We start from the raw sequence: 23,962 nt of genomic DNA, 5'->3' as shown, positions 1-23,962 counted from the left end.
ACTACAGTCCGGTAAAGGAGAAGTAAAAGTCCTTTAAACGAAAAGCAGCAACTCATATAGACAAGGCGGACACCCAGGACGGGGCACAGTAGCAGTGGGCATGACGTGTGGGTCACCATCTGGCAGGGCAGATGCAGCCAACAGCAAGAGCCTGGCAGCTCCCTGAGCACAAAGCGACGTGCCACCAGTGCTCTAATTCAGGCCGTGCTGCTTGATCTGTCCATGCGGAACGAACAAAAGAACGAATGACAACACCCATCTTCCTTCCATCCATCCATTCTTTTCAAAAAGTTTAACTGAAGTGTTAAAAAACTTAAAATCTTGAAACCCTCCCTTTGCAATATGCACAGGCGGCCAGCAGAGGGCAGCACATTTCCCATTCACACACGCCATTCAGTGGCTGCTGCTCAGTACGAGCCGATATGAGAGCAGCTAATAGTAGATGAACACTAAGTCATCATAAGGTCAAGAAAAGAATCATTTATGGTTTTTGGGGATGCCAAGCCAAACTGGCAGCACCCACCCTTATTACTTCTGCTCCCCTAAAACTGCATGACCATCAGTTGCTTTCAATTTCAGGAAATACCTGGAGAGACGAAATGACTGCAAACTTTGCCAAATGCCAATGATATCACAGACCTCCGACTCAGGAGCACCCCATAAATGCCAGTTTCAATTCCAGTGGCGCATACAAAAGGAGGTTTTGATTGGGTGAACTCTCTTTTATAGAAAGAATCCCCAGGTTGGCCAATTTTGTTTTTCTTTTCCTTTCCTTTTCACACAACATCACCAGAATGTTTTCTTGTGTGGGCACACAGCACCACCACATGGCAGCACCACATTCCCACCTCAGCAATCTGTTGAGAGGATAGAGAAGTTGTACCTGGTTAGGAATGGCCCTCTTCTTGTTCATCTGGGTGTTCCTCTGCTGGGCACTGAATGAAAGATAAAAAGAAAAAGGGGGGGGACCGGAAGGGGGTGTCAAAGAATGAAAATGTGCCAGGCGGCAGGACTCCGCACTAATCAAGACCACTAATGCCTAATCACATACAACATTCCTTCAAGTGCTGAGAGCCCACCTGTTGGGGTAAGCTGGCATCAAATTCTCTTCCAGCTTTCTGAACTTCTGCAAGTCTAAACTGAAAGTGATGTCAGAAGATAAACAGGCCTGGTTAAGTTTGCTCCGCGCTGGCACAGAAACCCGCACGACACGCACACACACACACTGAGCATGAGCAAGCTTTCGGTTAGCACATCAACTCCATTCCAGGTGTGCGTGCGTGCGTGCGGGTGGGCAGGCGGGCAAGCAGGGGCACCAGGTGGGCAACAAATGTGGAGCAAGCTTTCTGAACTGGAAAAGGTACGGGCAGGAGTCCACAGTGGTGAGAGATGGGGAAAGGGGATTAAGTCCATCTGTACCCAAAGCCCACTATGGATTCCGCACAAGCTGGAGGTCAGATGTCGAGACTCGTTTCTGTGTTGCTTTGAATACCAACGAAGCTAAGCGATGGTGGCATCTGCCCGCTGCTTTGTCATTTAGTGGTGGCTTCACTTCCTGGCCCATCCCTCTTTTGTCCTTCAGGATTCTTCCCCAGCTCACCAAATGGGTAACCATGTGGGATACGAGGACACTAGCTGGTGATGCCCTCATCTCCAAACACACGCCAACACCTGCTGATGGACTTTGTGGACCGCTCGGTTTCTTATTAGAACTTTAGATTGTAACAAGACCAGCGTTCAAGGGTCGGGTGCCGCTGGTGGGCGTGTGGGTTTCCTCCATGTTCTCGCGCTTCCTCCCACTGTCTAAACACGTGCAGGTTAGGTGGGCTGGTGATGTTAAATTGGCCCCCGGTTGCGTGTGGGTGTATTTATCCTATAAAGGGACTGTTCCTGCCTTGTGCCCCAGTGCTTGCTGGGATAGGCGACAGCTTGCCCACCATCCTGGACGGCCAGAACACGAGAGTGGGCCATTCAGACAGACAAACCCTTGAAGTCCTCTCCGTCCAAATTCTACAAAATGACGTCAAGTTGAGCTTTGCAGCTCCCCCAAAGACGTCCCACTGTCCGACCCCGCCGCCACTTGGTCACTTCACCCACACGTGTTTGTTGGGGTTGTCAGTGTAAAGAAACACCTGGTCACGTTTGTGTGAATGACCCCTTTAACCAGAGCCCACCCGCGTCCCTCAGTCCTTGTCGGGGGGCTCGTTTCAGGGTAACGGCCGGAATCCACTGAACTGCAGGAAATCCTTCCGGGAATTTTAAACACTTCAATCACGTTACGACTTCAGCCCTCATTCACTCTCCGCCGTCCCACAATGGAATACGGAGACCCGAAGTGCACACAGTGCTCCAAGTGAGGCCTCGCCAGTGTGTGAGATGGTCCAAGGACATCCTCTCTTGACTTGTACTCTGCAAATCTGGGAGGGCGCCATACATTAGGGGTTCCCCAGCTCCGGTCCTGGAGGGTCCCAGTGGCTGCAGGTTTTCATTCTAACGCTTTTCTTAATCAGCGACCTGCTAATTAACTTCTTTTGAATTCATTTTAATTGACTTGATCTGGAGGACTCGGACCCCTTAAGTGTTTCTTTTTCCTTAATTAGCAGCCAAACAATAATGAGATACAAAATGAGCCAAAAACAACTGGTGTCCATCATACGATATCTGAAAATAAAGAAAGGTGAGGGTCTCAGGAATGTCGATCTGCTCAGGTCCATAAAACATCTTAAAAGTGCTCTTAGAGAAGAGAAAATCCACAATGTCGGACATGTCTGCTGAGGCACAACGATAGCAGCCAACAAGCCATAGAGTTAAAGAACGCGTTTAATTAACAACGAGACTCGGCGCCTCATTAAGTAACTGCTGGGAGTTTGAGGCCCTGACTTAGGTGGTCTTCTGTTGGTTCCCTTATGTCACAGTTCATTTCTGTTTGGATGCCATTTAAGGAAAGAGATGAAGCAATTCAGAAGAACAAATCTTAAAAAATAAAAAACAAGCCAGCCAGTTAAAATGAATTCAAAAGAAGTTATTTAGCAGGTCAAAGGGTTCGACGGAGTTGGGGGACCCCTGATGTATGGCGCCCTCCCAGATTTGCAGAGTACAAGTCAAGAGAGGATTTCCTCAGACCATCTCACACACTGGCGAGGCCTCACTTGGAGCACCGTGTGCACTTCGGGTCTCCGTATTCCATTGTGGGATGGCGGAGAGCGAATGAGGGCTGAAGTCGTAACGTGACTGAAGTGTTCAAAATTCCAAAAGGATTCACTTCAGTGGATTGCAGCCGCTACCCTCAAATGAGCTCCTCGACAAGGACCGAGGGACACGGATGGGCTCAAACCTCCTCACACGTCCCATTAGCCTTTTCATCTCATCTGCGCCATGTTTGGATGTAGACAGTGACAAGCCCACTATGGCACTCAGGTCTATCTCATAAGGGGTGCTGTCATGTTGTGTGGTCAAGTCCTACTCTGCCAGTCCTGCCATCTCCAGAGTCCTCAATCAGCCCGGCTGTTCTTCTCAGGACTTCTTCTCGCACTACTGAGTCTTTTGTGTCATTTTTAAGACACAAGACTGCCCCCACACCCCACAATGGCCCAGACAGTGTGTTACACGGCTTCAGCATAACCTCCATGACACCTCGTGCTCTCCACCTCAGGGTGGCTACATGTCCTTGTTTTGTGATAATATATCTTTTATTTAAAAAGGGACACTTTGTTGGTATTGTGGGCCAAGGGTTTATGCTGTCCCCAAACCCAAACCCCCCCCCCCTTGAATAATCAGCTTGAAAATTCTCTCAAGTTGGATTTTTTAATTTATGGCCAACTCCAGTTGTGTTCGGACTTGCAGGGCTGTTGAAACCCAAAACAGGTTTCACTTCAAAAAGTAGGCCGGAACCCTGAACTTGGCCTTCATTGAAAGCTGATGACCTGAGATGTTCTGGAAGATCAAAAACCATTTTAGGTAACGGCAACCTGGTGGGCAGGAGAGCCCACAGTAATTAAAGCCCCGTCCCCTGCTAATCCCCCAGAAGTTGACCATTCATTATTAAGGGGAAGCTCTTAGGTCGCAGAGTTTATTGTGTAATACAAGGGGACTCAAAAAGATTCACCTAATTTCCAAGTGACATATTTTTTATTTTTTACAACCGTGAGGCGCCTAGGAACCAATCAGGTAGCAACTGAAAGGGGGGGTGTGGCTTAGCGGGTCCACGGCTCGGATGAAAGGCCAGTTTTTAAATTAATAATCGGAGCACACGCGGTTTAAAGAGGGGGTGTGATCGTGTGGCTGGAGTGGTTCCCGGGTGGTCCTCACTTATGTGCACAGGTGAGGAGTCGTCCCGATCTGTAACTGATGCTGGGAGCTGCTAATCGCCACGTCCCCGTTATACAGGTGCTGGTCATAAAATTAGAATATCACGACAAAGTTGATTTATTTCAGTAATTCCATTCAAAAAGTGAAACTTGTATATTAGATTCATTCATTACACATAGACTGAAGTTTAATCAAATGTTTATTTCTTTTAATGTTGATGATTATAACTGACAACTAATGAAAGTCCCAAATTCAGTATCTCGGAAAATTAGAATATTGTGAAAAGGTTCAATATTGAAGACACCTAGTGCCACACTCTAATCAGCTGATTAACTCAAAAGCCTTTAAATGGTCTCTCAGTCGAGTTCTGTAGGCTACACAATCATGGGGAAGACTGCTGACTTGACAGTTGTCCAAAAGACGACCATTGACACCTTGCACAAGGAGGGCAAGACACAAAAGGTCATTGCTAGAGAGGCTGGCTGTTCACAGAGCTCTGTGTCCAAGCACATTAATAGAGAGGTGAAGGGAAGGACAAGATGTGGTAGAAAAAAGTGGACAAGCAATAGGGATAACCGCACCCTGGAGAGAGGATTGGGAAACAAAACCCATTCAAAAATGTGGGGGAGATTCACAAAGAGTGGACTGCAGCTGGAGTCAGTGCTTCAAGAACCACCACACACAGACGTATGCAAGACATGGGTTTCAGCTGTCGCATTCCTTGTGTCAAGCCACTCTTAAACAAGAGACAGCGTCAGAAGCGTCTCGCCTTTGGACTGCTGCTGAGTGGTCCAAAGTTATGTTCTCTGATGAAAGTAAATTTTGCATTTCCTTTGGAAATCAAGGTCCCAGAGTCTGGAGGAAGAGAGGAGAGGCACAGAATCCACGTTGCGTGAGGTCCAGTGTAAAGTTTCCACCGTCAGTGATGGTTTGAGGTGCCATGTCATCTGCTGGTGTTGGTCCATTGTGTTTTCTGAGGTCCAAGGTCAACGCAGCCGTCTACCAGGAAGTTTTAGAGCACTTCATGCTTCTTGCTGCTGACGAACTTTATGGAGATGCAGATTTCATTTTCCAACAGGACCTGGTTTAAGGACCATGGTATTCCTGTTCTTGATTGGCCAGCAAACTTGCCTGACCTTAACCCCATAGAAAATCTATGGGGTATTGTGAAGAGGAAGATGCAATATGCCAGACCCAACAATTCAGAAGAGCTGAAGGCCACTATCAGAGCAACATGGGCTCTCATAACACCTGAGCAGTGCCACAGACTGATCGACTCCATGCCACGCCGCATTGCTGCAGTAATCCAGGCCAAAGGAGCCCAAACTAAATATTGAGTGCTGTACATGCTCATACTTTTCATGTTCATACCTTTCAGTTGGCCAACATTTCTAAAAATCCTTTTTTTGCATTGGTCTTAATTGATATTCTAATTTTCCGAGATACTGAATTTGGGACTTTCATTAGTTGTCAGTTATAATCATCAACATTAAAAGAAATAAACATTTGAAATACATCAGTCTGTGTGTCATGAATGAATCTAATATACAAGTTTCACTTTTTGAATGGAATTACTGAAATAAATCAACTTTGTCACAATATTCTAATTTTATGACCAGCACCTGTATATAGTAGGAGCGCGAGTGCAGGGAAAGGAAAGAAAAAGTGAACGAAAGTTAAGGGAGAAGGCAGCTGGAAGCAAAGCGAATGAGTGGGCTCGCTGTAATAAAGAAGGCAGCTGGGCAGTGAGCCCTACCAGGGTGTTTGGCTGGCACCCGGGGGTAGTTGGTAGCGGTCACTCCCGCTGAGCGTTGGTGACTGGAAGGAGGATGGCTCGTTGCAATATGGCTGTGGGAAGTCTGGGACTTGGGAAGTGAAAGCCCCAGCGTGAGCGCCCTGGTCGACCACCGGAGTCAGGGATCGGAAGGGCAAACAGACGCAGCAGAAGGCAGAGAAGGTCAGCTGAGGGGAGTCACCAGTAGAATGAAGGCACTGGGCTTTGTTTTAAAAGGGACCGCTTCCAGCCATTGTTTGAACCTCATTACAAAAGGATCTGTTGATGTGATTTTAACCTCCACATTTTTCAATTGTTTTTTTAGTGGATTATTTATTTATTGAACCTCATGCACTGCACTTGTTTTAAATAAAAGCACTTTGCACAATTGGCACCATCCCCTTGCTTTGTCGTTGATGTCTTCACTGTCCAGCTCCTCCGGTGACATTACCAACGGTGTCGGGTTCGAGAGCTGCCAAACTGGAGACGGGAGCCTGGAGCAGAACCCGCATCGTCACAGGGGGTTGGTGGAGTTTCTGACTGTCACTGGAAGATGGCTCCCTTCAGTCTGCCTTGTATCTCAACAACGCGCTGGATTGGCGCTCCACTCCTGGCCCCCAACATCACCAGGGGTACCGTTAAGGATTCTGTTTACGTGCCACCACTCCCAACAACACTGGGTGAGCTCCGAGACCGCCTTGAAAGAGCCGCCCGACGTGCTCAAACGAGTGGGGGACGAATCGGACCATCGCGTCAGTGTGGTCCGTACAGCTGGAGGAGGTGACACGGAGCACAAGGACGTCATAAACGTTACGCTCACCTGACCCGTTAACAATTCACTGCATTGTTCTCGAAGGATTTACAAGTGAAATAAATCAACTTTGAAAATCGGACAAATCTTTTTGAATGCCCCTGTATAGTATAACATAATATAAACTGACGTAATGAGCCCAGCGTAGGTGAGGCTGGCACAGGATACGTTTGAGGACAGTGTGACAGAGGTGAATGACAGCCTGGTTCAAGTGGACGGTGGGCTTACATGTAGGACCGGCGCCATCCTGTTTGCAGTGGTGATGGATTGGTGGGCAGAGGAGCTCAGACAGGGTCACCCGTGGACCGCGATGTTCTTGGATGACGTCGTGATCTGCAGTGAGAGCAGACAGCAGGGTGGGCCGAACGGGAGAGAAGAGGAAATCGAGTCAGTGGGAACAAAGATGGAGTCCATGTGAGTGAATGACAGGGAAGGTTATGGAAGGGCACGACTGCAAGGAGCAGAGGCGGTGAAGGGAGACAAATTGAAATGCTTGGGTTCAACAGTCCAGAGCAGCGGAGAGTGCGGCAGAGAAGTGAAGAATTGGGGGGCTGGCTGGAGAAGGTCTAGAGAATGGTGGGTGGGGAGACCAGCCATGTTGTGCGGTCTGGGGAATGGTGGCACCGACCAAAAGATCAAGGAGGCAGAGCTGGAAGTGACATTAGAGTGACAAGACAGCTATGACAGTTTGGTGGCAGAGTGAGAGAGGCCAGATTGAGGTGGTCGGGCAGAGGGGAGAGATGAGGGGGGGCATCGGGAAAAGAATGTGGAGGATGGAACTGCCAGGCAAGAGGAGGACAGGAAGGCCGAAGAGGAGGGTTATGGGCGTGTTGGGCAAAGGCGGATGATCTGCTGTGGTGAAAAATGGGAGCAGCCAAAGCAAGAAGAAGACGAAGAAGATGGTGTGATGATTCCAGTGCTGATTGTCTACTCTAAGCCCAAATGCCGCCCGTGTTTAATGTTTCTGCCCATTTCTTGATCCTCATTGAAGCCTTGAGGCCAACGTTCTGAAGTGGAAAGCTTTCTTGAGATGCGCCCTGCAAAACTTAACGCAATTGGGGTGGGCTTCCAAATTCAAAGATCCCCAAGAAGCCCCTGCGAACACCCAATGGCACTCAAAGCAACACAAGTGAGGCCCGTCCAGCTGCTCCTGACTTGCCGCACCTTTGACACTACAAGAGCCGCTGGCGTCCACAGAAGCTCTGCCCGTAGTGCCCTCATTTTAAACCTCTGGGGTCAGTTTGTTAGTCTTCTTCATCCGGCAAAACATTATGCATCATCAGATCTACCATCAGGCGGGGTCCCTAATGAACACCCAGCTGAGAAAAAGTAAGGGAGGCGCCACACTCACAGCTCGTACTTACTTGGCAAAGCCGATGAAGTCTTCGTGATTGGTGTTGATGTAGGACAGCTCGATGTCGATCAGTAGCAGAACCTGTGGGGATAGCAGATAAATAAGCAAAAGGCCTGGGGGGGGGGGGGGGGGGGGATGGGGGGTCATAACATTTCAATGGTGGTGTGAGGCTGAGGGCTGAACACTCAACAGTTCAACATCAGGCCGGCCCACGTGCCATTGGGTTTGACACAGAACCTTCCAGAAGCCTAACATCGTGGACGAGCGACTTGCAAATCAAAGAGAAAACAGGACATGCGAGAAGCCCCCCACTTGGCCAGTCTCACCTGGTCTTTGGTCCGGCCTTCCCGCTCCCTCACGTGTTGTGTGACAATGCGCTCCGTCTCCTCTCGTAATCGTGGATAAGAGCCCAGCTGGAAAACGGGGGGAAAAAAAAGAGAACAGAAAGAGACAACAGCTATGCAGGCGAGGCCTTGGATGATGGTGGCACCTGCTGCTAAAATGGCAAATCCAGTCCGAGGTGCGAGGAATACAGTAGCCTCTGCTCACGGTCAGACACGACACCTGGAGTCAGCTGAGCAGGTCGCCCCTCAGGCACGGCCACTGCTCGGCTCTTTCCTCAAATCGCACCCAGGGGAAAACAGAGGGGTGAACGCCATGGGCTGTACAGTAACTGATAGGGGTGGCTTTACAGAAACCCGGCAGTCCGGAGCGCCAAAGACGCCAATCAAGTGGAAAAAGGGAACGTGTAGTTGAAAGCTGGCACAGCCCTACTGTGAAGTCACATCCAACGCCATTTACTGTCACATGGCCTTGGACTCCCTGCCACGACTGAAAATGGGCAAGGCCTTGACGCACCGGGCGCCATCTTTGACTATACAAGTGGGAGAAATAATAAAAATGCCAGTCACCTGACCTGAGAAGTGCGAGGCCGTCGGTTTAACGCAGAGAGCCGGTGCAGAGTCGCTGCTCAATTCACTTACTTCGTCAGAGCTCAGAGTAAAGAATCAGCAGACAGCTTCCAGTTTGAAGGGAGCCTTCGGAAAGTGACACTTAAAGCCCTTTATTGAATCATTTATATCATATATTGTATTATGAGACTCCTACATTATATGATCTGTCTTTATTAATATTAGGATATCATGTGACATTATAATAAAATACAAAAAGATGAAATACCGGCAAAATTATTCAAGTACTTTAACATACTATATGATAATATAATTCAATATATAATCTACCTTTATAAAAGGACGTGTCTGTACATCTGTATAGCCGTCTGGTTGCTGTGCCTGCATCATTCTAACAGATGGCGCATCGCAAATATCTGTAGTAATCAAATGCATAACATTTGACATTCCAACAGATGGCACAACTCAAACATTGACAGCTTTAACAAATCCAATACCTCTTGGTAATATAATAGACATACGTATTGCATTTGTCATTCCAACAGATGGTGCATCACAAACAGTTTTACAGTAGTAATAAAATCCATTGCATCTATCATTCCAACAGATGGTGCATCAACCATTTTTAGTAATAAAATGCATTGCATTTATCATTTCAACAGATGGCACGTCACAAACCTTAACACTGCTTTTACAAATCCCATACCACTTGGCACATAACAGAGATCTATGTATTACATTTGTCATTCTAACAGAAGGCGCACCATAACCATTTGTAGTAATGAATTTTTATTATGACACGTTTGTGGTGCGCCTTCTGTTGGAATGATAAATGCAATGCATTTATTACTACACACATTATAAAATACATTCCAGTAGATGGTGCACTGCAAAACATTAATGTTGTGGCACACAACTGCCAGACAGAACAAAGGGAGCGCACAACTGTGCTGGAAAGTCTTTTAAATTGATACGGTTTGACGACAAGATCAGCAACAACTGTCGGCAAGTCTGACATACCCTATGACTAGAAGTCACATAATATGACATCGGCTTAACCTAACATTGCTGGTGTTTATTGTGCATAATTTACTTTAATATAGAGAGCATTAAATTTATACTACATTGCAGTGTGCACTATGCAATGCCAGTGTCTCTCTTATATGCCATTTGGTATGGAATCCGCAAAAGGAGTGTTAATGTTTGTGATGCACCACCTGTTGGAATGCCAAACACAATGTATTTTATTACTAAAAATGTTTTTCATGTGCCATTTTTTGGTATGCCAGAGACACTGCACCGGATGGATTCACAGACACGTATCCTTTCAGAACGGTTGATGATATCTGCTAAACAACGAAGATCTGTGTGTCCGGTCCTTCTTGGCATTCTGATTGGTCAATTTGACTTTGATGTGATTGGTCAGTTTAGCTCTGGTGATGCAATAAGGGAGGAAGTGTGAGTGTGAGATTGACGAGGAGGAATAATGGCGCACACAGAGAGTCACCTGCAAGGATAGAAGGTACAAGGCGTGAAAGGCGCTTCACAAATAATGACAGAGTCGTCGGATGAAGACGCAGATATATGTGCGTAAACATGTTTGTTAACACTTCGTTCTTGATTTGTTATTGTGCAGCCAGGCCTTCAAAAGGAAGTGTAACCAGCCCGAGTATGGCGGAGCACACAGGAGGTGCCACCCCTGTAGACCCCCACCTCCCCTTCCAGTTTAGCAGGCTTCCCAGCCAATCCGCTCTCTCCATTTGTTTATCGTGTGAGCACCGAGGCAGTGGCCACCGATCCCCGAATTCAGACTGGATCTACCAACTTTTAACAAACCCCCCCCCCCCCCCCCCAAAACCACATGCACAAAAGGCAGAAAGCTCACAAATAAGGAATGGTGAGAAGAGACAGAAGGGGGAAAGAAGAGGAAGAAAGGGGGCAGGATGGACGTTTGCAGGTCATGTGAGTCAGACAAAGCAAATGACAGGACGGTTAAGAGCTGCAGCGCGTCACCTGGGGGCTCGCTAGACTTTGAAGGGGGGGGGGATACCCAATTTAGAAATGGCGTGGGGGGCAGGGGGGTGTCCACTATTAAGAAATCCTTGTAACTAAAACCAGACCTGGAGATTATTATGGGTGTCTAGGGGTGTCAGCCACCAGCAAGTGACACAGATGTCACCAGGCTGGATGCCAAAAGTCAAAGAAAAGGGCAAAATGTGGGACAGGAACTGTAGAGTGCTGGGCAAGGAGAGTTCTACAGCCAAGAAACCGGACCACCACCTTCAAGACTGAAATGCCCCTCTCAATGGTGGCCCACAAGCAGGCAGGCCCTGAAAGAAGATTCAAGCTGGTATTGCTTTGACAAGTGGAGGCTGGGATGGATTAGTGTGAAGAGGCAAAGGCACTATATACTGGAAGATCGCGGGCCTTATGGGGACACGCATGTCCATCAGACCCTCATGGAAAACCACAGAGACATAAGACCGGCTAGTAAGGAGGTAGTGGTGTGCATTAAACCCAGATATCGATGAGGTCTGCACTCCTTCACTCCCTTCCCAGTTTAATTCATTTGGAGATGGTGGTCCCGACTCACACACAATGCATCTTCTAATCTAACGTTTCTCCATAAACTTCCTTACACAAAGAACCAAACCTTCCTGTCTGCAAGATGGACCCCCTAACGGAGCTTAAGGAAAAAGACGGGGGTAAAGTGATCAATTCCAGGTGGGCAAAGCTTGTAGGGGCTTACCCAAAAAAAAAAAAAAAAAAAAAAAAAAGACTCCAAGCTGGAATGGAGGGGTTTCTACAAAGTACTGGGTCTAAATAGCTCTAAGAATGGGGGGGTTTCAGTTTTCAATCAAAAGAAATTTCCAAACCTTATTATGGGCTATCGAGTGTTGGGCAAAAATGGTTGAGTTTTCCATTTAGAATTAAATGTACAACACAATGAAGTGTGCGGACAATGAGGGGCTCTGGACCCCCTAATCTGCACATACTACCACCCTACTCGGCTTTAGGTGTTTCTGACACACCATCTATATATATAATCCACTAAGCTGCCGCCAGCGCAAGCAAGACACCCATGGAAGCACGCAGGACGGAGCCACGCCCACCACCTCTAAGACCATTGGATACGATGACAACTCGCAGAGCCACGCCCACCAACTCGGACGCAGCAAACTCACAGAGCAGGGCGTCATTCGTGTTCATCTCTGCTACACTCCACATGCACCTCTGAAGAAGCCTGTTTGTCGCGGATGTGAATCGCTGTATGCGGCGTGTAGAGCAGTTTGCGAGGGGTATCCCATGGTCTTATGGTTGGTGGGCCGGTCTCTGTTGCTCTTGCGAGCGGGCACATGACCAGGCAGTGTGTATGCTTCGAGAGCGAGGGTGGACGCGACAGCACCATCTAAGAAGAATCATATTTGTCACAGATGTGAATCGCTGTATGCAGCGTGTAGAACAGTTTCTGAGGGGTATCCTATGGTCTTAGCAGTGTCTATGGTTCGATGTGAATCGCTGTATGCAGCATGTAACACGCTGTATTGCATGTTGCCCTCTCCAGAGTTACATCTTTTCATTCACCTACAGTCGTATCCTCAAAGCCAACCCCATTTGGACAACTGTGTCTTTCAGGGAGTGTTCACCTATCAACACATAATTATGCGGCGTATGCTACGCCGCGGGTTGACTAGTAAGAATAAAAATCTGAACATGCGAGAGGAGGCCATTCGGTCCACTTGTTTGATAATCGGAACATCTAAGAGTCTCAAAGTCATTCTGATGAGTAATTTGACTCCCATAATTCTTTGCTTCCTGGCTTCGGCCCTAGAAGGTGAACGTATGACTGAGAGCCACCGTGAGCTCTAATTTGCCTGCAGTTCAGCATGGCTGGTTAAAGCCCAATATACTTTCATTATAAAAGGATCTGCTGACCCCAAGTGAGTATTTGAATTGGCGCTCCGACATGAAACGATGTACCCCAGGCCCACCGAGAGACCATTTTCACGGCTGATACTCGGATCCACGTTCTCAAAGTCTCCTTAAGAATCATCTTCAATATGATCATTCAAACTGACTTTGGGGTCTTGTTCACTTTTATTGGACTTGGGGTGGGGTGGGGGTTTTGGGGGGGGGGGGTGCCTGGTAATCGAGACCCTCCAACACAAGGAGAGCAGGAGGAGGAAACAGGAAAACAAAACGCTGCGATCTGCCAGATAAGAGGAAGGTCCCATGAAACTGTCCCTTTCTGCCAGTGACAGGACACCCCAATCAAAAGAAAAAGAATTTTGGAGACCCCCACCCGCCCCCCTCGGCTCATTCACAGGAGGCTCTCACCCGCCCCCCTCACCCTGCCACAAGACAATATGAAGGTAAAAAAAAGCATTAATTGTGACATGAACAGTGCGTTCGTTACCTTGCCGGCACACTTTCGGATTAAGCTCGTCAGCTCGGAGATGACAAGATCGATACATTTCAAACACGGCTCTTTCAGCTTCACAATCTGTTTTTTCACAATGGCCTCAAATGCCATGTCAGGGGTAAAGAGCCCCGTTCTGCATGCGGGGTTGGAAGGGTGGTGGACAGGGAGGGAGTGAGGGGGAAAAAAAAGGACGAGATGTGTAAAAAAGAAGGGAGACAAGAGAGGAGAGGAGAGAAATTGTGACAAAACAAACTCCAGTTAGTCATCAAGTCATGCAAAGAATAATCTCCAAAACTACCAGAAAGCAACCGTCAGCATGCAGTCTACAGTAGAAGGTTTGCTTCACCAAGTTCTCAGCGCAGCCTCCAACTAAATCTCTACAAGTCTCTTTCACAAGGGGGGGGGGCAGTGGAGAGGGGGGTATAAACTCAACCTCCTCTTGCTTCTCCAACCCCCCACCCCAAAACCCCACCCTCATCCAAAAACAACTGGAGACGCAAGCATGGAGGTCGACCCCCTCACCATGGACCCCCACCCCCTAATTGAAGGCTAGCGACTCTAGAAATGCCAGCTAGTCTAAGGAGGCATCGCGTTCCCCACCCCAGCCTTCCCCACTACACAGGCGACTGGATGGTGCCCATACTGTGCAGAGGACGCCCTGGAAGGAAGCTGAGATTTGAGCGAATGTGGGGTTGGCAGCAAGTGCCATCTGCAAAGGGGCCATCGTGAGCTCTTTGGGCAGCTCGTTCCTGCTTCGGGAGTGTAATCAATGCATTACAATACATTCCATTGAGGAAAACTCCGGAACAGGTGAACATCAGATGGTCTTTGGGGTCTCCTTGGTATGGAGTTTGGGGTTTTTCAAATCTTTCACTTCTGCTGAGATTCACCAATAACACAACACACTGCTATGACTTCAGGGCCTTTCAGAGATACACTAGACAGCGAGGACACGTCCCATCAACAACCCTCTGAAGGGGAAACAGAACGACTGGGTCCCATTACTCCTAGAGGACATCCGTCACGGAGTCCACAGAGTTGAGTTGACTGTGATATACCATCAGTTAGGACAAGTGGAGATCAGATGGCCTTTGGCATTCCTTGTATGGCACGCGGGTTACCATTTGTAGGACCGCTGGGGTTTTTCAGATCTTCACTTCCACGTTGACTCATCAACTACATAACACATTGCTAAGATTTTGTGGCCAGCCAGCTCTTGACATCCTGGAAATGCTACAACTAGAAAGTGATGGCAGGACTTGTCAACACTCCACCAAAGGAGCCATGGAATAATTAGTGACAATTACCATCATGGAGTCCAAGGAGCCGAGCTGACTGGAATACTTCAACTCCAAAACAACAGCCATGATGGAGTCAATCAAGATCAGTCATAGGGTCCATCGTGAAGCCCATCAAAGACTGGTTTGCATTATCCCAGGAGGATGTCAACCATGAGCTCCATGGAATGACTGGGACAAATGACCCCAAGTGGGCATCCATCATTGACCTCATATAATGAACAATATATGTTACTTCTAGAAGTCACCCATTATGAAGCCTATACAGGTCATTTGTGATGTAAACAACAGGAAATCAATCATGTAGACCAAAGAATGACCGGTTCACACTTCTTCACAAGAACGTCAATACACATTACTTCTAATGGACATCCACCATGGATCTCATGTAATGAATGGTTCACATCACTTCAAGAGGCCATAACATAACCTCCATTACACCCACCATTTTGGAGATCACAGAAAGACAAGTTCAAATTAGTTCAAGAAGAAAGTAATTATGGAATTCATAGAAAGACTGGTCCACATTCATCTAGATGGTCATCTTGGATGGCAAACATAAAAGAAGTGATTTGTTCAACAGTAGATCCATCATGGGGTCCATGGAATGGCTGCTTCACATTACTTGAAAACATCCATCATGGGATGCATTGATCCGTAAGGATGTCCACCGTGGAGTCAACACACAATGCTTCTAAAGGGTACCCATCATGGCTGGCTCACAATACTCCCAGAAGACATCCATCATGGAGTCCAAGGGGTATTTGTGACAAATTAAACCATGAAGGAGTCCATACACGTTACTTCAAGGGAACTTAAATTATGGATCTCAAAGACATCCATCATGGAGTCGCACATTGCCACACATTGTATGGTGTATCCATCACGGATCCCAAGTAATGAACACTTTACATTAGTTCTAAAGGACACTCATCCCAGAATCGAGGAGAGGAGCTGAACAGGATCCCATGTAACAAACAGCTCACAAAACTCCAAGAGAACATCAATGATGGAGTCGATGGACTAAATCACCTAAAGAGAGTATCAAACATGCAATCCACGGCAAGACCAGTGCGCATTACTCTATGAGGAAATCCGTGGTGGAAGAGACAAAGGGGCTGACAGATGTTTGTTCAAAAGTACACACACTATACGGGGGTCTAATAACTGACTCAAGTTCTACCAGCAGAGTGGTCCATCCTGAAGTGTCTAAAAGGACTGGCCATCATGGTCCATGTTCATCCAAGATGGTATCCACCATGGAGAACGTGAAGGTTCTCAGGTGCACCTACTCTCTTTAACTAGCTGGTTTAGACCTTCTTCTTGCTATCCCGGTGACCCCCAACCCTAACGTGGGCTCCACCCTTTGTCTGGCGGCTCCTCCTACTTCCTTCCAGAGCAAGACCCTCTGCAGCAGCATGCAATCCAGGCAGCAAGTCAAGCAGGCGCTCCACCCGCACCCTGACGAGGCAGCATTCCAATACCTTGTTGCTACACTGCCTGACCGTATTGATCAGCTCCTGAATGACCAGATCGATACATTTCAAACACGGCTCTTTCAGCTTTATTATCTGCTTTTTCACGATGGCTTCGAAAGCGAGGTCCGGCGTGAACAGCCCCGTTCTGAACACGCAAGTGAATGGCGGGAGGGATGGGTGGGAGAGGAAGAAATGAAAAAGACGTCACATTCTGAGCCCTCACAGCTCGGCACATAACACCAAAACTACAATGAATGTCCCGTAGATTAGAGACGTTAAAGTTATTAATAAAAATACAAAGACAGGAATGGGGTAAATGGAAAGACTTAGGGGGACTTGGGGGAAGAGGGCAATTAGAAGGCATGCACATTAGCCACCTTTATTCTTATACAGCACCCTGCAAACATTTACAAATAAAACGAGACACGTCATTGGACAAAACACAACGCTGGAAAGAAATGATTAGTGTTAAGACAGAAATTCAAGCCGACGTCCCCATAAGTTGAACCATAGTATGGACGCCAGCCTGTAGCTGCAAAGACAAAGAGAAAGTTCTCATCAAGCAAATTCTCCAAATAGCAAATAAACACATAAATTATAATACTAAAAAATGTTAGTACAAAAGTATGTAATATGAAGGATGTGTTTGCCCGAGTGCCCGGGATGGTGAGGAAGAAGGCACAAGGGGGACACAAGCCTGGGTAGGAAGGAAGAAAGAAAAGAGGAGCAAACAGGGACAGAATATCGTCATTCCAATGTGGGCTGATGGGCACCACTAGAGGGCAGTGTGCACTGTGTGTGAAGGGAAACGTCAAGGAAGTAGGCATCATTATTGTCCTAAAGACCTGGGTAATCCTCTCCTCTGTAGAGCAATTTTGGGTATATACAAGTAAATATACCTCTCTATATATAAAATCCAACATCTGTCTGTCTGTCCACTTTCACGAGAGAACTACTTCATGGATTTAGATCAGGTTTTTTTCTAGAATTTGCTTGAACATTCCAGTTGATTTTTCGACTTCTCTCATCACACTAAATATCGTAGTTCGCTTGTGGTACAGATTTATTTGCACGAATCTGAGAGACACGCAGAGGGCCAAGGAGGGCAGGGGGCCCTCCTCACTCAGGGCATTCCTTACTTCGGCTTAGCTAGCGAATGAGAGAACTAAGTAAGGGATTCAGATCGGGTTTTATTCTAGAATTTGCTTGAACATTCCGATTGATCGCACTAAGAATCATAGCTCGCTTGCAGGAGTGATACTGTATATTCACACTAATCCGAGACAGAGGCTGCAGGCCGAGGGGAGGGAGAAGAGTGACATCAGGAGTGGGGAGTCGGGCTACCTCGCCTCTGCTTAGCTAGCGACACCTTTTTGTTTATCGATTTTTAAAGTTTGACCTGTTTCACTACTACAAGGGTGGACCCGCGGGGGACAGCTAGTGTGTGTACAGCTCATCCCTTTTTCCACATTTTGTTATCTTACAGCCTTATTCCAAAATGGATTAAATTCATTTTTTTCCTCAGAATTCTACACACAACACCCCATAATGACAAAGTGAAAAATGTTTACTTGAGAGATCCCATGTGAATAAGTATTCACAGCCTTTGCTCAATACTTTGTCGATGCCCCTTTGGCAGCAATTCCAGCCTCAAGTCTTTTTGAATATGATGCCACAAGCTTGGCACACCTATCCTTGGCCAGTTTCGCCCATTCCTCTTTGCAGCACCTCTCAAGCTCCATCAGGTTGGATGGGAAGCGTCGGTGCACAGCCATTTTAAGATCTCTCCAGAGATGTTCAATGGGATTCAAGTCTGGGCTCTGGCTGGGCCACTCAAGGACATTCACAGAGTTGTCCTGAAGCCACTCCTTTGATATCTTGGCTGTGTGCTTAGGGTCGTTGTCCTGCTGAAAGATGAACCGTCGCCCCAGTCTGAGGTCAAGAGCACTCTGGAGCAGGTTTTCATCCAGGATGTCTCTGTACATTGCTGCAGTCATCTTTCCCTTTATCCTGACTAGTCTCCCAGTTCCCCACAGCATGATGCTGCCACCACCATGCTTCACTGTAGGGATGGTATTGGCCTGGTGATGAGCGGTGCCTGGTTTCCTCCAAATGGGACGCCTGGCATTCAAACCAAAGAGTTCAATCTTTGTCTCATCAGACCAGAGAATTTTCTTTCTCATGGTCTGAGAGTCCTTCAGGTGCCTTTTGGCAAACTCCAGGCGGGCTGCCATGTGCCTTTTACTAAGGAGTGGCTTCCGTCTGGCCACTCTACCATACAGGCCTGATTGGTGGATTGCTGCAGAGATGGTTGTCCTTCTGGAAGGTTCTCCTCTCTCCACAGAGGACCTCTGGAGCTCTGACAGAGTGACCATCGGGTTCTTGGTCACCTCCCTGACTAAGGCCCTTCTCCCCCGATCGCTCAGTTTAGATGGCCGGCCAGCTCTAGGAAGAGTCCTGGTGGTTTTGAACTTCTTCCACTTACGGATGATGGAGGCCACTGTGCTCATTGGGACCTTCAAAGCAGCAGAAATGTTTCTGTAACCTTCCCCAGATTTGTGCCTCGAGACAATCCTGTCTCGGAGGTCTACAGACAATTCCTTTGACTTCATGCTTGGTTTGTGCTCTGACATGAACTGTCAACTGTGGGACCTTCTATAGACAGGTGTGTGCCTTTCCAACTCAGGTCCAGTCAACTGAATTTACCACAGGTGGACTCCAATGAAGCTGCAGAAACATCTCAAGGATGATCAGGGGAAACAGGATGCATCTTAGCTCAGTTTTGAGCTTCATGGCAAAGGCTGTGAATACTTATGGACATGTGCTTTCTCCATTTTTTTATTTTTAATAAATTTGCAAAAATCTCAAGTAAACTTTTTTTAAGTTTTCATTATGGGGTGTTGTGTGTGGAATTCTGAGGAAAAAAATGAATTTAATCCATTTTGGAATAAGGCTGTAACATAACAAAATGTGGAGAAAGTGATGTGCTGTGAATACTTTCCGGATGCACTGTATGGAGGGTGAGTCAAAATTATGTTAACATTGGAATGGCAGAAGCAATTTATTCACAAAACATACTTCATATGTGCACGATGATTTACAGGAATGTCTCAACCTGTTCACCATCTTGTTCAACACATGTACCATATGTGTCACATAATTTGTCCACAAAAACTGTATATAAAGGAAGATACATAGCAGTATTATTAGTGTTAATATAATTTTGACTCACCCTGTGTATACAGTATATTTGTCACATACATGTGCATGGGAGGCAGCTAAAGGGCTCAAATGAGGGTAATTCCACGCTAGACCAGGGGTGGCAGAGTGCACTAACCCTTTCTCTCTCTCTCCTCCGCAGACCAGTTATGGGAAATCCCACCTGGCCCCAATGACATCACTTCCGGTTCTGGGGCCGACAGCATCACTTCTGGCCCCAATGACGTCTCTTCTGGTCCCGATGACCTCACTTCCTATGCCTTACCATAAAACTGCCATTTTGTTTCATCCACTCAGTTCTGTTTTAGACTTAATTCTGTAAACATCTCGCATTTAATTGCCTTCTTTGAGTTTGGGGCTGGGCTGCCTGGGGTTAGGCCTGTTTATGGGTTCCAGACTACAGGATCGCTGGTCTAGTTTAGGGAATTTCAAGGCCTGCACTCTTTTTGCTGTGCTTTTGTGGGGAACTTCATAACAGAAACAAAGCAGGTCAGCTGGGCCAGTGATAGAGTGTTAACTAATTAATGAGTTGACCAATGAAATTGAAGATCTGAAATGATGCGTTAGGGAGGAGGAGCAAACAGAAAGAAGTGGCAGAGTGATGTTACACATAGGATGGCCCTGACCTGCAAAGTAGGGGGCACTTGTACACCTGGACACGGTCATCAAGATAAAAGACTTTATAAATCCAGTGTTAGGTAAGCCGTGTATAGAATGAGGGCACTGAAAACAAGAGCAACCCTGCCAACAAGCGGACGTCCTCCTGAAATTTCACCCAAGGAAAGAAGGAGAGTAATAAAAAATTTAAAAGGTGATCCTAAAAATAACAGCAGAGATGCAGAAGCGGCATTTGTAGGAGTGATGAACAGATGAATAATCAGGAGAAGCCTTAATAGAAATGCCAGCCATGGAACAATCACCAAGGAGAAATCCAAAAAAAGGACCAAGCGGGCAGAGACCCTCAGGAAAGGCCAGTTCTGAAGTCTGCTCTAAGGACAGACAAGTCTAAAATTGAACTCTCTGTGCCCAGCAAGAGGGAGCCCACACGGCCTACCACTAAATAAAACCCAACTGGGGGTCCTTGTATGGCACTGCTTTACTTCCTCTGGCCCTGCGCAACTTGGCATCACTGAGTGAATCGCGAATTTTGAGAAATAGCAAGGAATTCTGCAGCAGAAAGTCAGAAAACTCAAGCTGTACACAAAGTGGATGCTTCAAGAAGTCAACGATACTAAAAATACACGTTAAGTCATCTAAAGAAGGCTCTACGAAGAACTGACTGCATGTCCTGGAACATCCACGCCAACAGCCTGAGCAGAGTCCTACTGAAATGCTGTGGCGGGTCCACAAGAGGGCGTCGTTCATGAGTGGCACCCTTCACACCTCACAGTGCTGGAGGAGGGTGGAAGATCAGGGCAGTGGGAACTGGGAATAGGGGGGCAATGATGCCACAAGGTGTTAACTGCAGAGGGGTCACTACAGTACTTGTAGAGATTTGTTACACATCACAGTCTAGTAAGTTATGCACTCAGATAGAAGGTCTTGATTAGGATATTCATGCTTTATAGTTAAGAGTTTGGGTTCATATAATTATCTAAAACAGGGGTCCCTAACTCCGGTCCTGGAGGGTCCCAGTGGCTGCAGGTTTTCATTCGAACCCTTTTCTTAATTAGTGACCTGCTTTTGCTCCTAATTAACGTCTTTTGAATTCATTTTAACTGAATTGCTATTGAAGACTCAGACCCCTTAAGTGTTTCTTATTCCTTAATTAGCAGCCAAACAATAATGAGATACAAAATGAGCGAAAACAACTGGTGTCCATCATACAATATCTGAAAATAAAGAAAAGTGAAGGTCTCAGGTCCACAAAACATTTTAACAGAGCTCTTAGTAAAGAGAAAATGGACAATTACAGAACTGTCTGCTATTGTACAGTATAATGAGAGCAGCAACAAGCCATGGAATTAAAGAACGAGTTTAATTAACGACGAGACTCGGCGCCTAATTAAGCAACTGCTTGGGGTTGAAAGTGGTTGGAGTTTGAGGCCCTGACTTAGTTGGTCTTCTGTTGGCTCCCTCACTTCTCATTTCATTTCTCTTTGGGTGCCATTTCAGGAAAGAAATGAAGCAATTCAGAAGACCGATCAGGGGAACAAATCTTAAACAACAATTCAATTAAAATCAAAGGAAAAGGACTTAATTAGCAGAAAAAAAACTGGTCACCAATTAAGAATAGGGTTAGGATGAAAACCTGCAGTCACTGCGGCCCTCCAGGAACAGAGCTGCGGACCCCTGATCTAAAATAAAGGACCACCTTGAAGGCTCCACAGACTTTCCAATGTAATGTGTGGCTGGCCCAAACCAACAGTGCGATCTCAGGCTGGAAAATGCAGCCCAGGACTGGGAGTCTGGCAAGTGAGAATAAGCTTAGGAAGGGCTCAATTGTAACTTGTCACCCGTGGTCAGACAACACGGTCCCGTTGCTGAGTAGGAGACCGTGTGCCACCCTGAGAGGCACTTTGATGTGCTGTCACACCATCATGGCTTTCTTTCTTTCTTTTCCAGGGCCTTGGCTAGCAGGACCCCAATTCTGGGCTGCCTCTTCCAGTCTGAGCTCCGACTGCTCGACCCAACCCTGAAGCCAACAGTCCCACAAGTCTGGGAGCAGTTGAGTATATAATAAACACCGGGAGTCAGAAAACAATCGGCAACAAAAAAAAAAAACGGAAAAAGAATTGCAAGAGGACTCCATAGTCAACGAATGGGGGTGGGATAAGCCCAGTTTGGGAATCAACGACCAGGAGTGCTGGCCGCTGCTAAGATCTCCATTTGCTTGCTGTCCCAAGGAGATACACATCAAGTTTCTACTTGCCTGACTCCATGAATGTTCTTAATTGCATAGCTGATCTCCCTCCGCAGCTCCTTCTCATCGAATTCCATCTGTCATAAAGAAAACGCAAAGAGAGTAAAACCAGTGTGGCCATCGTGCAAACAAATCAGTCCGGCCCAGTCCCCAAATGCTGAGGTGTCCATTAACCGATACTCACACATCCACATCTCTCCTTTAAAACAAGAGAAATTAACAAAGCAAACTCTGCAGTAGGCTTCAAAGTCAAAGCCGAAAACAAGAACTCCGCTTTCAGCCCCCATACAAAGACAGAACAGGAGGGCCAACTCAACAGGCAGCCCGGCCCCCCCATCTAAAGTCTTTGTTGCCTTGCTGGTCACATGCTGGAGTTTTCCTCCGTTTCTCCCTCTTGTGTGGCATTTTGGAAAGTGTAAGTTAATGAAGTTTGGAACTTTAGGCCAGGTTTGCCATTTTTGGGGGCCCTGACAGGCCAAAGTCTCCTGGTGGTAGCTGGGAGTGCGCTGGACTGGGTGACCCTCTACTGGAAGGTCTTGGCCTCCTTTCACATTCTCATTGGGGGTCTCATTTCCGTTTGAGACAGGGCAGCCCCTCACCACATTTCACACTGATGTCTTCATGGGAGTACGTGGTGCCCACTTCACTCCATACCTGCTTCATCAACAATTCAGCCTTAGTCTCCATACGCAAAACATTTTCCCAGCAGCACTATGGAGTGTCAAGGTGCTCTCCGTTCATCCGTCAAGTGTTTTTATTTACTTACTAGAGGGCTTTGCCCCCTGCTTGCTTCGCTTGTCAACCCCCTGGCCTGTGCTATGCGCCAGTCACTTCACGTCTCTGCCGCTCACGTATGTGGATTTCACTTTCAACAAACAACAAATCTTTTAATTCTTGTGGATACGCCTCTTCATTGTGAAGAAACGCTACTTTTCCCTGATGGCAACACAAATTAAGACGATCTACAAGTCTCCGACTTAAAGTTTAAATCTGAACAATATCTACATACTTCTGTCATATCACCGATGTCCATATATTCGATCTCGTTTCGCTGTTACCTTTTCTTCAAGATCGCACTGAATTTTGATTCCGTGTTTGCAATGACATCGTGACAACACAACGTATAACTGCCCGTGAGTGAATATTGTTTCTTTCTCTCTACACAACTGTGTCTGACAATAGCATTCACACAAATGAGAAGTGATTGGACCGTGGGCGTGGCTGTAAATGTTGTAGATGTGGGCGGGACTTTTCCAAATCTCTTTGCATAAAGTCTTGTCTCACGGGTCTTGAAATTTTCTCTCGCGGGATTTCACTTTCAACAAACAACAAATCTTTTACTTCTCATCGATACGCCTCTTCATTGGGAGGAAACACGAATTAGACGATCTACAAACCTACGACTTAAAGTTTAAATCTGAACGATATATTCGATTCGCTGTTCCGTTATTTCACCGAGTAATAATTTCTGTTCACGCTAATGCAATCTTTCCTATCCTTTTTTTGAGACTTTGGAATTTTCG

The 23,962-nt window shown here is 46.8% G+C and overlaps 1 protein-coding gene across 5 annotated transcripts in view; it reads right to left on the bottom strand.

Moving 5' to 3' along the window:
- The window catches only part of dnm2a (dynamin 2a), a 95,203-nt gene that overhangs the window by 42,857 nt on the left and 28,384 nt on the right, over window positions 1-23,962 (bottom strand). For 2 of the 5 annotated variants that reach the window (XM_051920537.1, XM_051920535.1), the window contains exons 9-14: window positions 22,449-22,516; window positions 16,364-16,502; window positions 8,574-8,660; window positions 8,258-8,328; window positions 1,080-1,139; window positions 884-935 (exon numbers count right to left, since the gene is read on the bottom strand). In XM_051920537.1, the coding sequence (XP_051776497.1) occupies window positions 884-935; window positions 1,080-1,139; window positions 8,258-8,328; window positions 8,574-8,660; window positions 16,364-16,502; window positions 22,449-22,516 (477 nt within the window). Of the gene's footprint in view, window positions 1-883; window positions 936-1,079; window positions 1,140-8,257; window positions 8,329-8,573; window positions 8,661-13,575; window positions 13,715-16,363; window positions 16,503-22,448; window positions 22,517-23,962 lie in introns of all 5 variants that reach the window. The other 3 variants (XM_051920536.1, XM_028823610.2, XM_028823611.2) reach the window with 3 other exon arrangements.

The sequence above is a fragment of the Erpetoichthys calabaricus genome, chromosome 17 (assembly GCF_900747795.2).
Source record: "Erpetoichthys calabaricus chromosome 17, fErpCal1.3, whole genome shotgun sequence".
In the NCBI taxonomy this organism is placed as follows: domain Eukaryota; kingdom Metazoa; phylum Chordata; class Cladistia; order Polypteriformes; family Polypteridae; genus Erpetoichthys; species Erpetoichthys calabaricus.
The sequence above is the reverse complement of the archived record's forward strand: the minus strand, read 5'-3'. Positions and strand labels throughout refer to the sequence as shown.